The 16,173-nt window shown below is 38.9% G+C and overlaps 1 protein-coding gene across 7 annotated transcripts in view; it reads right to left on the reverse strand.

Moving 5' to 3' along the window:
• Window positions 1–6,114: 6,114 nt before the first annotated feature.
• nexn (nexilin (F actin binding protein)) overlaps window positions 6,115–16,173 on the reverse strand; it is a 127,945-nt gene continuing 117,886 nt past the window's right edge. For 6 of the 7 annotated variants that reach the window (XM_087990410.1, XM_043698696.2, XM_043698700.2 and 3 more), the window contains 3 exons: window positions 9,301–9,489; window positions 7,436–7,799; window positions 6,115–7,286 (listed from right to left, as the gene is read on the reverse strand). In XM_087990410.1, the coding sequence (XP_087846536.1) occupies window positions 7,273–7,286; window positions 7,436–7,799; window positions 9,301–9,489 (567 nt within the window). In that variant the 3' untranslated portion in view covers window positions 6,115–7,272. The other variant, XM_043698698.2, reaches the window with a different exon arrangement.

Below are 16,173 nucleotides of genomic sequence, written 5' to 3' on the forward strand. Positions count from 1 at the left end.
CATGCTTAGCTGTTTCATACAGGAAGATGGTTTGATTTTCTCGAGTTTTTTAATTTAATACATCGAATGTTTTCTTTGCTCTTAAGTGAATTGCATTGTCCATGAGATCTAATTCTGCATCTTTGCAATCATGCTTGGTTCAGTAAATGATGAATGTTTGTGGAAAAGACTTCTGTTCCTGTAGCAATGATCATAACTAATTAAGAAACTTCCAACACATGATCTGCGTTGCAGTCAGAATTAAGGGGTTGGGCTGGGGATGGGGTAAGTTAAACTGCAACAGTTTTACTTACCCCACAGGAAAGCATCCCGTGTTTGCAATTATGTCTTTGGTGGATCAAGGTGCAATGATTGTAACTAATGTATTTGCCTATTGTTTGGTGTATTAGCTAGGTGGAGTTGATCCTTTCGAGCAAGATGTAGCTACAAATACCTATGTGCAGCTAAATACTTAATTTGATTTATGTGCAAGTGCCATTCCTCCCTTCTCCCCATTTGCCTAATGAAATGACCAAGATTCAAGCTCCATGTGAAGTCAATGTGATAAAATGAGAGTCATGAATGATCAGGGATATTTTTGTCTTGATTACTGTTCTGTAGGATGGTGGACACATTTCGTAGGATTATTTTTCTGTTCACTTTTAAATTTAGGCTTTTATTCTTTGTCAGATTATAGACCTAAGCACTGACCTTGCAGACAAAATCCAGGCCAAATTGAATTAGTCATGACAAAATCTTCACCGGGATAACACGTGCCAGTTCAAAAGTTTGGATGATCCAGACTCCTTAACATTGGTCAGCAACAGTCCTGGATCCCAAGGTGAGGATGACCATCACCTCCCACAGTCTAATTCTATATCAAAGTTGTTGCATTTGTTTTGGCGGCTTTGGATATCTGCCTTAGACTGCCACTAGTTCAAAATTGATTTGTAGTGCATGTGGAATTTATATTTCTCTGCCTGAGCTGTCAATTTCTACATTTACACAGGTGACTGTGACTCTTAAGTCACTTCAAAGATTTAATGCCTGCAAGACCAATCTGTACTTTTGTTACATGACTGCTACAGTATTATTCTGAAAACATGAGCATTTAAACTTCTTTAACTGATGCTTTTTGGACGGATTTTTCCTGTTATGGGTAATTGCTTATTTGCATCATACAGTTTTTAGTGGGATTGCCAACATGAACAAATGTCCCATGGAACATTCACTCCCTCCTTGTGCTGCTTGTCGCCTTATATTATCTGGCTTGGCAGTTAATTGTGGACTGTACCACTCCTGCCCTCCCCTTTGATTAGCAACTGTCAACTACTTTAGTGCTGCTGGTATCTTTAATAGGATACAACCAATTTAATGTCACATAATTGACCCACATCATCTGCTTTCTCCTCCCCTTCTCCCCTCCCTCCTCTTCTCCTTCCCCCCCCCCCCCCCCACCCCCCACACCCCGTGCACACAAGCACACACTAAACTTTGATGTAATTGAGATGCTATATTACTTTGTAGAAAACCCAGCCAGTAATGCCACTTGTTTGAAAATGTGTTTGATCAGTGAATTAGAATGCTTTGCTGTCATATATACTATATATATATATAGGATATATTGCAAATGAAGATTTCTTAATGAACTATTTTATTTGTTTACCATTTTCAAGTTTGAGGATGTGGTAGGGACTTGGTGTTTTTATTGCTGTCTGAAAAGCTATGCTTTAATGTAATTGGGCTGAGTAGGTGCACTGTTGGTTATTTTAATAGTCAGTAAAAGTTGCTGAATGATGAGATTGATACCCTTCTTCCCCATATTTGTACTGTTTACAGTGCACTTCAGCCTAAAATGCATTAAAACAAACCTCTTTTGCAGAACAAATTTGTTCAGTGCAGTTTGTAATTCTTCTAGCAAAGGATAATCTACGTCACATTACTCTATTTTTATATATATATATAGTAATGAAGCATATAGGAAGATGTCTTTTGAATAGCGCAGATCTTTTGAAGACCATTAAGCTTATTGCAGTCCATAATTGAAGCATGTAGTGTTCTTTTAGGCTTATTAGATTGTAAGAAACGTTTTAGAGATTGCTGAATTTATTAAAAACCTAATTTTGTCTGATAAGAAAGCTCCCTCATCTTTGAAATGAAGAATCCAGAAATGACTTTTTCAGCTTACATTGCTATCTACCAAAAATATTAGTATTACTTAGTTTATGAAGAAATGTTTCAAAATGGAGGCTGTTGGTATAGTTTTCTTGTACCATGTGAAGTCGCAGCTCATTGCAAATGAAGTGCAATTTTTATACTTCACAGTGCCACCCAGACCTTGAACCTTAAGTTCTGCTGCAGTACACTAAAGGTAAGCAAGAATGAAGGTGTATTATTTCAGGCTGTAAAAATAAATTGATCAATCATTGGCCCTCTTTATAAATGCATTATTTTTATGAAACTCAACGTTACTGTACAAATAAGAATTAAATGTCAGTCTGATCAGCCAAATATTCCATAATTTGTTTCTCTAGACAATGAAATCAAGATGAGTCAACAAAAAAAAATTGAACTGCGGTAAATTTCAAGCTCAAACATTCTTGGAAAAGGGGGTCAGCCTGCATCTTAAAAAAAAGCCAGGTTAAAACTTCTGGCATACACCTGAAGGATTAAACTGCCTTTTCAGATGCATTCAGCATTGAGATATGATCTTAACTTTTTCTGAGTTTGAATGAAGGTAGGGCTTTATTGCATACAACCACGTATTTTAGATGGGTGGGTTGGACAATTCTCATTTTAAATAATTATTCATTTGCAGCAGAAATGACTGGTCATTTTTTTGATGGAAATAAACTTCAAATGTTGTGCACAATTTAACTGTTCCAGCAAACATTTGTTTAGATCTTAGTTTGTGTTAGACATCTGATTTTTTTCATTAAGACCGTAATTAGTCAAGTGTATATGTATACAGATTTGACCTGCATCAGTTGTTGTGAAGGCATTTTTGTTGAATAAGTAGCTAATATTTTACTGTATGTTTTTAGATATCTGGCAAAGGAAAAGCTGTAGAATTTGTTCTTGTAGGATAAACTATCTTTGTGTTGGCATAGATTGATACACCTTGTCTTATTTTAACCCTCTGTCATTTTGGCCACTCTTCCTAATGCGTCTGTTTTCTCGTGCACAATTACCAAAAGTAACAACTTATTTATACTGCTGGACATACATCAGATTTTTAGTATAACTACAAAGAAGGAAGCTTACATATTTTGCTCATACACTGTACAACAGCTAGTTGGGTTTTTATTTGCTGTTTAGGTCATGGGAGTTTGAGGTTGTTTTTGGGAAATAGCCAGGGAAGAGGGTTAAAATATCTGTCTTCAGGCTGATAAATTGTACCTTAAAGGACGTGAGGTGTGGTGTTTTCGGTCTGGTTTATTAATGTTGAATTATTGTATTCTGGCAGTTTTGTGGTCTATTTACCATATTAAAATGCATAAAATATGTTGCTTCAGGATCAGATTAGAATTCCAAGTGTTTTGTGAGCTGTGATTCAGTGCAATTCATGTGCCCTTTTTCAAGAGTGAATCTTGCATTTCTAGAGATTAATTGCCTTTGTGTTTTCATCAAAGTCTTGGGAGATTATTATGCAAAAAGCCAACTTGCTTATCTTTTGGCTTTTTTTTCAAAGTACTTTAAAGATGGTGCCTTCGTTCTTATACAGTGCTGAAGAGCTAGCTGCCAGCACCCGATTCATAGGTCATAGGAACAGGTCCTGAGATAGTTTCTACCACTGTGGAGGACTTCTTTGCGTTCATCCTTTGAACTGATGAACATAAACCATACAAGGGCTCTCTATATAAGGTAATGCTTTTTGAGTGACGTATGTCATTCATACATAGGGAATTAAGTATTTTGCACAAACTGTTATTTGAAGTGGGAGGCATGCTGTCAGGTTCTTTGGATCATGCACTTGTTTCTATATGCATACAAATGCAAAAACAAGCATATTCTGCACGCTGGGACTTTACTTTAGGACATCCATTTAGTACTGCTAAACTTAATGTGTTCATTGCTAGGTTTCCCTGTTCAGTCATTTGATTCTTTTTGCCTTTTTTGACTCTCCTCCAGAAAATACACAGTTTAACATATCGTCTTGAATTAAATTACTGTCAATGAAGGACTCAAATGTACATTCATTATAATTTTGATATCATGTTTCAAACCAATTGAGTAGAATTGAAGTGCAAAGCATAGTTTAATCATCTTATATCTTGTTTTCTATAAATATGAATCCCCAGAGTTAGTAAGGAATAATTGTTTCCATTTCTAGCGAGCCTTTTGTAATCTTGTATCTGTGCGTACGTGAGAGTCAGACTTGTAAAATTCCAGGATTTGCTTCCCTAAAATAATCGAGGATGCATTTATTTTGCTTGCTTTTTAAAATGCTGAGAAGCTTTTGATTCAGAAAAATCTGCAGAAGCGAATGTTTAAAAGCCAACTGTACTGAAATTGTATAGTTAGATTCTGCAGGGAGCAGTCTCAGTTAACACAATGTAGAATGCTAAAACAGACAATCTGTGCTGCAGTTAGAGGAAAGTGCATATCAGGATTTGACTGCAAGTTTTTGCTGTTGTCCCTGTTCAGTTTTTTAATATTGGCACTGCTAGGTAGGTTTCCTGCATGTTTCTTTTGCATGTTTCTTTTACACTTGGCTTTTGAGATGGATTAGCTATTATCTCGAAGAAAAAAATTCTTCAGAAAATGTGCATTGCTGGAGAAGACTACTGAGCAGATTATGGGCTTGCAGTGATTGGAGAAAGGGATATCATACAGATTTGGAGCTGAAGTATAAGGTAACCTCACTGACGGGAAAAAAATATGCTGCTTAAGAATGATCCGGATGTGTTGGCACTCGTTTTTTTGTTTTTCTGATAATGTAATATGATATTAGTGTGAATTAAAATGTAAAGATTTTGAAATTATGAATAAAGTTTGAGATGCACAAATTGTTTTTTGATTACTGTGTCCATCATATACGCGTGTGGCAAGATTGGGTTTCAGGCATATACATAGAACATTACAGTGCAGTACAGGCCCTTCGGCCCTCGATGTTGTGCCACCCTGTCATACTAATCTGAAGCCCATCCCACCTACACTATTCCATGTACGTCCATATGCGTTTTGTTGGTTATGAGAAGGAGTCAGTTCCATGTTACTTTGCACCCTGTTGCAAATGATTGCAAACTAAAATACACTGTCTTTTATTTTCCACTCCCTCTCGAAGGCAATTTTGCTAACGTGTATGACCCTCTTGTACCTGCCGTTTTCGCCATTTAAGTTTGGAGATACCACAATATTAACTTGATGTCAAGGGATCGGAATGGAAAATATAATTACACTTTTTCCCACCTTAGTTCAGGACTGCAGAGGCTATTTTGCCACCTACCTGCCGTGAAATGAGCTAACTTGTTGCACAACGCAAGCACATTCAGTCACCCAGTCAAAAGCTTGTGTTTCCTGGGACCCCCTCGAGACCTGAATGTGATCTTAGCGGACACTAATTTCTCTGACCTTTTAGTTTAGTGTTAGAGTGAAGGCAAAGGATTCATTTTATTCTGGCCAAAATCTATCATCAACCTTGTCAGAAAAGATCTGGTTGCATGTATAAAATAAATATTTGAATATAGATAAAAGCTGAGTTCAGTGTGGTGCTCAGGGAGTGTTGTCTTTCAGATGTCATCTTTCACAAGATGTTAAAACTGGTCTTGTCCCCTCCTTCAGATAGATGCGAAAGAGCCCAAATGATGAAAGGAGTGGGTACGACCATGACATTTAGAGCCAGCATATCTGTTTAACCTTAAAGGTGCTGGTGAGCCACCACCTCGAAATTATGCAGTATGTTTGATGAAGGTGTACCCACAGTGACATCGCTCAGAGTTCCAGTTTAACCAAATGATGAAGGATGTTGATATAACAGTCAGAAGAGGATGATGTGGTGTCATACTTGAATGTGATATTATTACCATGCTCTTTATCCCCTTTACTTCCAAAAGATACAGCTTGTGGATTTTGATGCAACCATCTAAGAGAATGCAATTATTAAGAAAGCAGAAGTAAGACACTGAGTAGGGATTCTGTGTTGTCCATAGGCTTCACTTGGAGAACCAAATTTATTGTGGTCATGAATACAATTTGAAATTAGCCCCTTTATTACAGTGTTGGGGGAGGATGAATGACCTCAATATTAATTTACAAAGAACTTGTTCTCAACTTTTTATTAAACTGTAGCTGTTACAGCAAGAATCAAAAGATCACCCTTTTTGTTGTTGTCTGCCTTTCCCTTCCATGTGTTTGCAGTGGTCACTACTTTGTCTGTGTCAGTGTGTTGCACTGATCAAAGCAGATTGTGAAAGCTCTTGGGTTAGCGCTGATCCTGTAGGTGCTGCTGGAATATATCAATGCCACCAAAGGTGCAAGTTAACTGTTTTGCAAGCACTAATTTATAGCATTGAAACACAGTAAGAATAAGAGGCATATTATTTTGTTTCAAAGTCGATTTTAAATGTATCGGAAAATACCGTAGCGCAGGAGTTCAGCTTACAAAAAAGTACATTCTGCATGAAGAGCATTTGAGGACCACAAATTGTCTTAACATGGGTCCTCTTGGGCCCATTGCCAAGTTGCGTGAAAGAGCATTTTTGTCCATAGTCCAATTTGTATGTAAGGCTTCATGGTAATCTATACAAGTGATTAAATAAGACACATTTTCTATATGCTGACAAACCCAAAATACTGATTTGAATTTAAACAACAAGTAGTTTTCATGTTGCATTTAATTTTTTAATAAAAACCCTAAAAACTTCTGTATGCCAAGTTTGAGTTTTCATGATGGACAATTCTAACAATGATTTTAAAAGCAACATTTTGCTTGTGGTTGACCCAAGTAGTGATTGATAAATAGGTTAACCTTAGGTTAAAATTTTTGAAATTCATAGTTTCATAGACACAGGATGATTTATAAGTGGGCTCTGCTATTAACAATAATGTGCAGATACAATAGCATCTGTTACATAACATCACAAGATCATTTTAAAGGACTAAAACTGACCAAATAAAACCAGTATGTAAGCCTCATGCAGATTTCTAGGCTATGAAATAACCATGAGAGGAATGACGATCAACACTACAGCAAATTTTCCAAGGGTAGGAGCATTTTAAAATTTTTGGCCCCGTCATAGGGGAAAGATGGATGTAGTAAAGGTTGAAGACAGAAAGGAAATTCCAGCAGATTTAGTAGTCATCAGCTAAAAGAAAAGAGAAAATTCAAGAAATTAGTTGCCATTGAGAAAAAGCTGAAAGTTTAAGCATTGGTTTTAACTTGGGGTATGTGTATAGATGAGTTCACAAATTTCTTGCCTTTAGAAAAAGTGTCTGTACAAAACTTAATTCTTACTTTCAATGGTGAGAATACAAGTGCTAGCAGCTGTTCCTTTGGTGTTGACAGCTTTGCACATGTATTCTCCTTCGTCTTCAGGGAAGGTTTCAGGGAGGTAAAGGCAGTAAGTTTCTCCTCTTTCAATGTATTGATAGTCCTCGCAGTCTTGCAACATTTCACCCTCAAACCACCACGTGACCCCTGGTGTGGGTTCTCCCATGATTTTCACAGTGAACCTTACAGGCTCTCCATCCACAACGGATGTATTCTTAAGGGGTTTCTTGAACCATGGAGCGCCAGACCGAATGAGTTCATCATTGTCATCCTCACAGGCTGATCCATTAACAATGCTGCCTTCCTCCTCCTCCTCTTCATCCCCTTTCTGCAAGTTAGGAATTAGAAGGTTAAATGGTCCTTCTGTTGAAAGCATTTTTAATTTACAACATAAAAAGAGGTCCTTTGGCCCATCCTGTCCACAAGTCATTAGTCATCCAGCTGTTAAAATCCCATTTTCAGCCCTTGGCCCATAACCTTGTTTGCTATGGTTTTTCAAGAAATCTCCTGAAAAGTTGTTAAATGTCTTGAAGGTTCCCACGTCTGCCAACGTTTTTTTTTGGCTGAGTGTTTCTGGTACTCTGAAGGCCTTATCCTTACCTTAAAATGCTTCCCCCTGATTGTTGACCCCTGTACTGTGGGGAAAGGTTTTTCCCTACCAAATTTGTCTGTGTACCTCAAATATTGTACAGTCAATCAGAACCCCTTGCAGCCTTCTCTGCTCTCGGGAAAACAACCCCAGCCCATCTAGTGTAGCTGAATCCCTCTCGCCCAGGCAAAATCTCTTCTACACCCTCTCTTGTGCATTCACAAGCTTCCTTTCGTGTGGCAACCAGAACTGCACTCACTACTTAAGCTGTAGTCTAACTAATGTTATATTACAGCTTCATAACCACCTTGCTCTTGTATTCATTGCCTTGACTGATAAAGGTAAATATCCCATATGCCTACTAAACCACCACCACCTCTACCTGTAATGTTGCCTTCAAGGATCTATGGACCTGCATACCAAGTTCCCTTGATGCTCAGTATTTGCTCGATTGTTACTGTTCATTCATTGTATATTCTTCCCAAAAATCATCACTTCACATTTTTCAAGACTAACATTTTTCAGGACTAAGTTCCATTTGCCACTGTTCAGCCCATTAGCTTTCCTCACTATTTAGTGCACCACCCATTTTTGTCAGCTGTAAACTTACAGGTCATACCTTCTACGTTTACATCTAGCTCATTAAAATACACAGTAACAAGCAAAGGACCCAGCAGCAAACTGAGTTATTCAATACAGGCATCCAGTCACCAAAAAAACATTTCAACCATCCTTCTCGAATTATTGTTCTGCAATAGCTGTCCTGCTATAGTCAGTGAGGATTTGAAAATTTATGTTCAAGGCCCTGGCAGCATTTATTCACTACTGCATCTAACACTAGCTATGTATCCTAGCTAGCTGGTGTTAGATGTAGTAGTGAATAAATGCTGCCAGGACCTTGAACATAAATTTTCAAATCCTCTTTGACCACAGCAGGTCAGCTTTTAGCTTTTGTCCTTGTCTAGCTTCCCCTTTCCCTTTAATAAATATAGTTTCAATCATTCCATGTGGTAACCAGTTTCATATTTTGGATAAAGACATTAGAGTTTTCATTTAACTTTTTTTGTGACTCTCAACTGGTTCATAGTTTTGGTCATCACAAATGGATAAAAATATTCTTTATCTACCCTATCAAACCACTTAACCATAAAAATCTTGCAACATTTAAGTTAGACAATTGTGTTCAGTCAGTAACAAGACAGCCAGAGTTTCATTAGATTCCAACCTGTACATTACAAACCTTTTGCAGTGCTGCATCAATTTCTTTCTGTTCAAATTGCATCCTTTGAAGCTTTTGCTCTTCAATTCTTCTCCTTTCTTCATCTTCTCTTGCTTTCGCCATTTGCTCAAAGCGAGCTCGCATATCAACTTTGTGTGTAAATGGAGCATCATCTCTTTTGGGCTCCTTTGTGACCTCTTCTATTTCTTCCTGCAAGTATAAAACAATCGAATCTGTGACTTGATTTTAATTTATCATATTACAGGCTGAGCAAAACAATAGCCAAGAAGTGGTTGGGAGGAAGGAAATACTTTATGTATACTACTCCTTCCATGACCATGAACAAACAAATGTAGAAATTCAGAACCGGAATAAGCTACTTATCCCCTCAAGCAGGCGCTCTCTTTTGATAGGATCACGGTTGACCTGATTACTCAAGTTTAAGGGAAGTAGACAGTAATACTTTCATCCCCTTGCTTACCACGAATCATCCTGCCTTGAAGACTCTCTTCAAAATGTAGCAAAATTATTTCTAAAGATGTTCAATCCTCAGAATTTCTCCTCATCTGTTTTAAATGAACAATCCCTTACTTTGGAACTTGTGATTCTTTGTTCTGGATTCTTGCACAGGTGGAAAGTATCTTTTCTGCATGCACACTATCTGAAGCCATCAGGATATGTTGAAATCAAGTTGTCTTTTAGATTCCAACCTGTACAAGTCTTGCATGTCCAACATTCCCTCAGCAAATCATCTGCCCATTCCAGCTGTTAAGTAGTGATTTTGAAATTAATTTTCCAACTGCAAATACAACAGCCAACCTTAGCACAAGATCATTTATGGTTTAATGACTAGCAAATCTGAAGTTGAGGGATAAATATCTAAGTAGTGCCAGGGAAATGCTCCTTTTAAAAAATTAGGGTGGAGCTGGGGTATTTCGGGGCCTTGTTTAAAGACAATACTTCCAACAGTGGTTTCTTCCATATCCTTCAGATAAATTTTCCTGTCCACCTCATTAAGAGCCAACCAGATTGCTGCGGCCTGGAGTCACATGTTGCCCAGAAAAGGTAAGGACAGGAGATTTGCTTCCCTAAAGGACATTAGTCAACTAGATGGATATTTACCACAGTTGACAGTGGTTACACATTCAACCTTAGACAAGCTTTTCAATTCCAGATCTTTATTCAATTCAATATTACCGTGTCTTGGTGGAATTTGAGTCCATGTCCTCAGAACAAAAGCCATTTGAAGCCTGGGCTAGTTAACTGACATTGACGCAATGTCACCGCCTCTCTCTCACTGATTGCAAGTTATGACTATCCTCACAGACTCAAGACATAGGCTGGTGGACGAGGCAGACACATCACAGATAAACTTTAATGCAGAGAATTGCAAAGTACATTTTAGTACGACAAAGAAACAAACATTCTAAACTGAAGATCAAAATTCTCAATGGGGTACACAAATGAAGAACAGGTGACATTTGTGCAGAAGACATTCAATGTGCCAGGCCTCATTTAGAAATAGTTAAAGAGCATGAGGTAGGTGTTAGGCTTAATAAAACCTAATTGATTTTTAGAAGACAGGTGACTTAGTCACTCACCACGTTATCTGCCTGGACCACAGAGCAGCATCATGTCCTTTTCTCGACCAAAATGGTTGTGTTGCAGGATAAAGCTAAGTAATTACTCCATTCCATCAAAGCTATGCAGTAGTGCTGCATTCAGTTACAAATGGTGGGTGAACAAATAACTGATCAGAGGATTAGGTGTCACAATCAGCCCCACCCAGAATAATGAAGTCTATCACAGTGCAAAACACAAGACTTAAATATTTGCAATGAATTTCAGACTTGTGCTTCAGATCTAAGTGAATTACAGTCCAATTGTTCCAATAGATTTGCAACACTGGTATTTAGGTGGCAATGTGGAAAGTTGACCAGGTGTTCTGTTCACAAAAAGAACCAAGGTCCATTTCATTGTTGTTCCATGCTGTTCAATTGCAATCATCATTAGTGTAACAGCCACAGACCAGCCATCATCAGTAGCAGCTATTCCAATTCATTAAATGGTTGTTTTCAAGAACACAATAATGGAATATGTATGACCTTCGCATTCTCCAACAGAATTGCGAATGCTGTTAGAAATTACAGTCTCAAGTCAAAGGGAGAGAGGGTGGGGCTGGTAGTTGGCTAGCAGAGTGAAGAGTTAAACATTCTTGATTAAAATGGATGCTGTAAAAAGAATTTGAGGGGAAATTAGTATCAAGGGAATTGTAACTTCTAAGGCAGCCACTGAGTATAAGTACAGGAGGTCGTGTCAGATTACATCAAACTGGAGCCTGGGCTAAGTAGATTCCAGTGGCCCAGAAGTCACAGTAATCTGACTGATTCTTGTCCTTTGTATTAATGTAGCGAGCCACTCAGTTCAAAGGCAGTTTGAGATTGGCAACAAATAGTGATATTGCCAGTGTTTCCCAAGAATATAACTATGTTTTTAAAAATCAAGCCTTTGACACAACTGCATTCAGGAAGTACCTGGATGAATACATGAATAGGAAAGAGGGATACAGAACTTGTAAGTGAAGGTAGTTGTAGTATGGAAGGGCAAAATGTTTCACATAGGTTTGGATGGTCAGAGGGCCTGCTCCTGTGCTGTATTGTTCTTGGGCACAGTTAACCATTCTCTTACACCAGTAGCTTGGCCTCATTCTGAACTATTCACTTATTTCCAGAGCCCATTGGCAATGGGTTGTCTTAATTCACCTGCACTGTTACCTCTGCTGTCTCCCAAGGAATCTATGTTTGGGTATTGGCTATTTCTCAACTATCTGTTACCTCTTGGGAACATCATCATGAAAAAGGGTAGGATGCCCAGCTTTATATCACCATGACCCTGCAGCCCCACTCCTGATTTATCATGCCACCTGTCCTACATTCAGTCAAGAAAGAGCAGAAATTTCCCAGAATATTAGATTTGTCAAAGTCTTAAAGTCTCATGACAAACCTTTGTTTGTTTTGGAACCACTACATTATATGATCAGTGTCTGAGATGTGGACTGCCTGGTTTACTCTTAAAGTCCCACATAGTGTTTAAAACACTTGTCTAACTCTCTCCTTCAGTTCACTTAAATAAGTGAAGTTTATAGGCTGGTTGTCTTTTTAGCTAAATTAGCTTCATTGTCATGTACTCGCATGAGTAAGTGAAAAGTTTACAAGTCTCCACATAGTAAGATTCTTAAATACAAATTCTTTGGGGTTTAAAAAAAAAGCAACTCTCCATCAGATTTTGTATTTGTATTCCACATATTAAGTTGCGTTCAGCTCCTCAACTTGAAATAATATGATTTGGACTTGCATACTAAAGTTTATGAATCGAGGCACTGCAACTATTAACAAACTCCAAACTTGAGTATAAAATCATTGCTCAGTAATTCACCTTCTCCTATGGCATTGACACTTAGGACTGAACCTTTCCTTGAAATATCCAGTGTGAGCAAATGTAACTTATAACAATATATGGAAAGCCATCACTGGAAAATGTTAGAGTAGCGATTTGGCTGCACTCTGCTCATTAATTAGAGTCATAGAGATGTACAGCATGGAAACAGACCCTTCGGTCCAACCTGTTCACGTCGACCAGACATCCCAACCCAAACTAGTCCCACCTGCCAGCACCCAGCCCATATCTCTCCAAACCCTTCCTATTCATATACCCATCCAAATGCCTCTTAAATGTTGCAATTGTACCAGCCTCCACCACATCCTCTGGCAGCTCATTTCAAACACATACCACCCTCTGCGTGAAAAAGTTGCCTCTTAGGTCTCTTTTGTATCTTTCCCCTCTCACCCTAAACCTATGCCCTCTAGTTCTGGACTCCCCGACCCCAGGGAAAATACTTTTTCTATTTATCCTATCCAAGCCCCTCATAATTTTGTAAACCTCTATAAGGTCACCCCTCAGCCTCCGACGCTCCAGGGAAAACAGCCCCAGCCTGTTCAGCCTCTCCCTGTAGCTCAAATCCTCCAACCCTGGCAACATCCTTGTAAATCTTTTCTGAACCCTTTCAAGTTTCACAACATCTTTCTGATAGGAAGGAGACCAGAATTGCACGCAATATTCCAACAGTAGTCTAACCAATGTCCTGTACAGCCGCAACATGACCTCCCAACTCCTGTACTCAGTACACTGACCAATAAAGGAAAGCATACCAAACACCACCTTCACTATCCTATCTACCTGTGACTCCACTTTCAAGGAGCTATGAACCTGCACTCCAAGGTCTCTTTGTTCAGCAACACTCCCTAGGACCTTACCATTAAGTGTATAAGTCCTGCTATGATTTGCTTTCCCAAAATGCAGCACCTCTCATTTATCTGAATTAAACTCCATCTGCCACTTCTCAGCCCATTGGCCCATCTGGTCCAGATCCTGTTATAATCTGAGGTAACCCTCTTCGCTGTCCACTACACCTCCAATTCTGGTGTCATCTGCAAACTTACGAACTGTACCTCTTATGCTCGCATTCAAATCATTTATGTAAATGACAAAAAGTAGAGGGCCCAGTACAGTTCCTTGTGGCACTCCACTGGTCACAGGCCTCCGGTCTGAAAAACAACCCTCCACCACCATCCTCTGCCTTCTACCTTTGAGACAGTTCTGTATCCAAATGGCGAGTTCTCCCTGTATTCCGTGAGATCTAACCTTGTTCATCAGTCTCCAATGGGTAACCTTGTCAAACACCTTACTGAAGTCTATATAGATCACATCTACTGCTCTGCCCTCATCAATCATCTTTGTTACTTCTTCAAAAAAACTCAATCAAGTTTGTGAGACATGATTTCCCACGCACAAAGCCATGTTGACTATCCTGAATCAGTCCTTGCCTTTCCAAATACATGTGCATCCTGTCCCTCAGGATTTCCTCCAATAACTTGCCCACCACCGAGGTCAGGCTCACCGGTCTATAGTTCCCTGGCTTGTCTTTACCGCCCTTCTTAAACAGTGGCACCACGTTTGCTAACCTCCAGTCTTCCGGCACCTCACCTGTGACTATCGATGATACAAATATCTCAGCAAGAGGCCCAGCAGTCACTTCTCTAGCTTCCCACAGAGTTGTCGGGTACACCTGATCAGGTCCTGGGGATTTATCCACCTTTAACCGTTTCAAGACATCTTCAAGTTTTTAATGCTGTAGGCATCTTGAATGTGGCATTAGAATTCCTGCTTGAATTTCAAGGCCAGCATTCCACTTCCCTCAAGCAAAAACACAAGGGGGAAGCAAATAATTCCTTCTGATCAGAACGTATTACATAATTGAAAACCCATTCCTACAATTTTGTTGATAATGCAGATAACGTTTCCCTACATTCAATGGTTTTGGCACTGATCAAAGCAACCCAGATATTCAAAGCACTGAAGTTTCCATATTCTATTCCTCCTCGATGAGATTACAAAATTAAACAAGGGGAAAGGATTACCAATAGCAGTGGGAATTTCTGCAGCACTGTATAACACTATTGACGGATATTTTAAATCTTAGAAACCAGAGTGATTTTGGATTCGCAAAGTCATGTCCAAAGATAGCGAGTGTGTGAAAAATTTCCAAACCTTTTCAGTTTCTCACAAGCCACACATCATCCTGATTGGAACTACAATGTCATTCCTTCCATTGTCACTAGTGCAAAATCCTGGAACTCTCTAACAGCACTGTCCAGTAAGACAGCACTCCACTACCGCCTTCTACAAAGTTGTTAGGAATGGACAATAAACATTGAATGGTCACATTTCACGAATGAACTAATTTTAAAAAAACCTTGTTAAAAATAGCTTCAAAGTAGTAACTGAAGCTGATACATGAATATGAGCGGGTTTCTGTCCCCCGTCAGTTCCAACCTACGGTTATGATTTGGAGGTGCTGGTGTTGGACTGGGGTGGACAAAGTCAGAAGTCACACAATACCAGGTTATCGTCCATTAGGTTTATTTTAAATCACAAGCTTTCAGAGCACAACCCCTTCAGGTGCGGTGAGAGAGAAGAGCACACAGACTTTATAGGCTGAGAGATCAAGATCATACAATTAGTGAGAGTAGAATGTCAGATAATGAGTCTCTGCAGAGTAACTGTCTTGATCACCTACAGAGACTTATTATTTGACACTCCACTTACACCACTTGTATGATCTTTTGATTTCTCTGCCTTTAAGCTCGTTTGCTGTTCCCTTTTGCTGCACCTGACAAAGGAGCAAGCCCTGAAAACTTATGATTTCAAATAAACCTGTTGGATCAAACCTTGGTGTCATGTGACTTTTGACCTCTCGGTTAGATTACGTGTTAACTCTATTTATCTGCCTTTAATCTATATGCTTTCATATCTAGCCTAATAAAATCGCATTGGTGAAAGTTTCAGTATTTAGAGAGTATTGGATTTTTAAAATTCAGATTTCCATCACACACCGTGTGATGCACTATGGTCTGATACAGAAATACATTTATTGATTAGTTTTAAAATAGTCGATTCCTTTTCCCGAGATTCCACCACAAGATTGACTTACCATTACAAGCGCACAGTTGTGGCACAAAGCAGATGGTGTATCATAGTTAAATCTGACCGTGTCTGTCAATCGTTTTTGAAAACTCATTATAGCACAGAAGAAGGCTATTCAACTAACTGAGTCCATGCTGACTCTCTGTAGAGTATCCAGCCAGTCCCATTTCCCCTGTTCTGTCCCTTTACCCATGGAAGTTTATATCCCTCTAATCTCTATTCAATTTTCTATTGAAATTATTGATGTCCCTGCCTCCACCATCCTCAGCAAGGATTATCAATAATGTAAAGAGACATGGGACAGTGTAGTGAATGTACATTGATGCGGAAAATTGCATTGTGTAGCACAGT

The sequence above is a fragment of the Chiloscyllium plagiosum genome, unplaced genomic scaffold, assembly GCF_037043375.1.
Source record: "Chiloscyllium plagiosum isolate Xiang-an unplaced genomic scaffold, Cpla_swu_hap1 HiC_scaffold_9, whole genome shotgun sequence".
NCBI lineage: Eukaryota > Metazoa > Chordata > Chondrichthyes > Orectolobiformes > Hemiscylliidae > Chiloscyllium > Chiloscyllium plagiosum.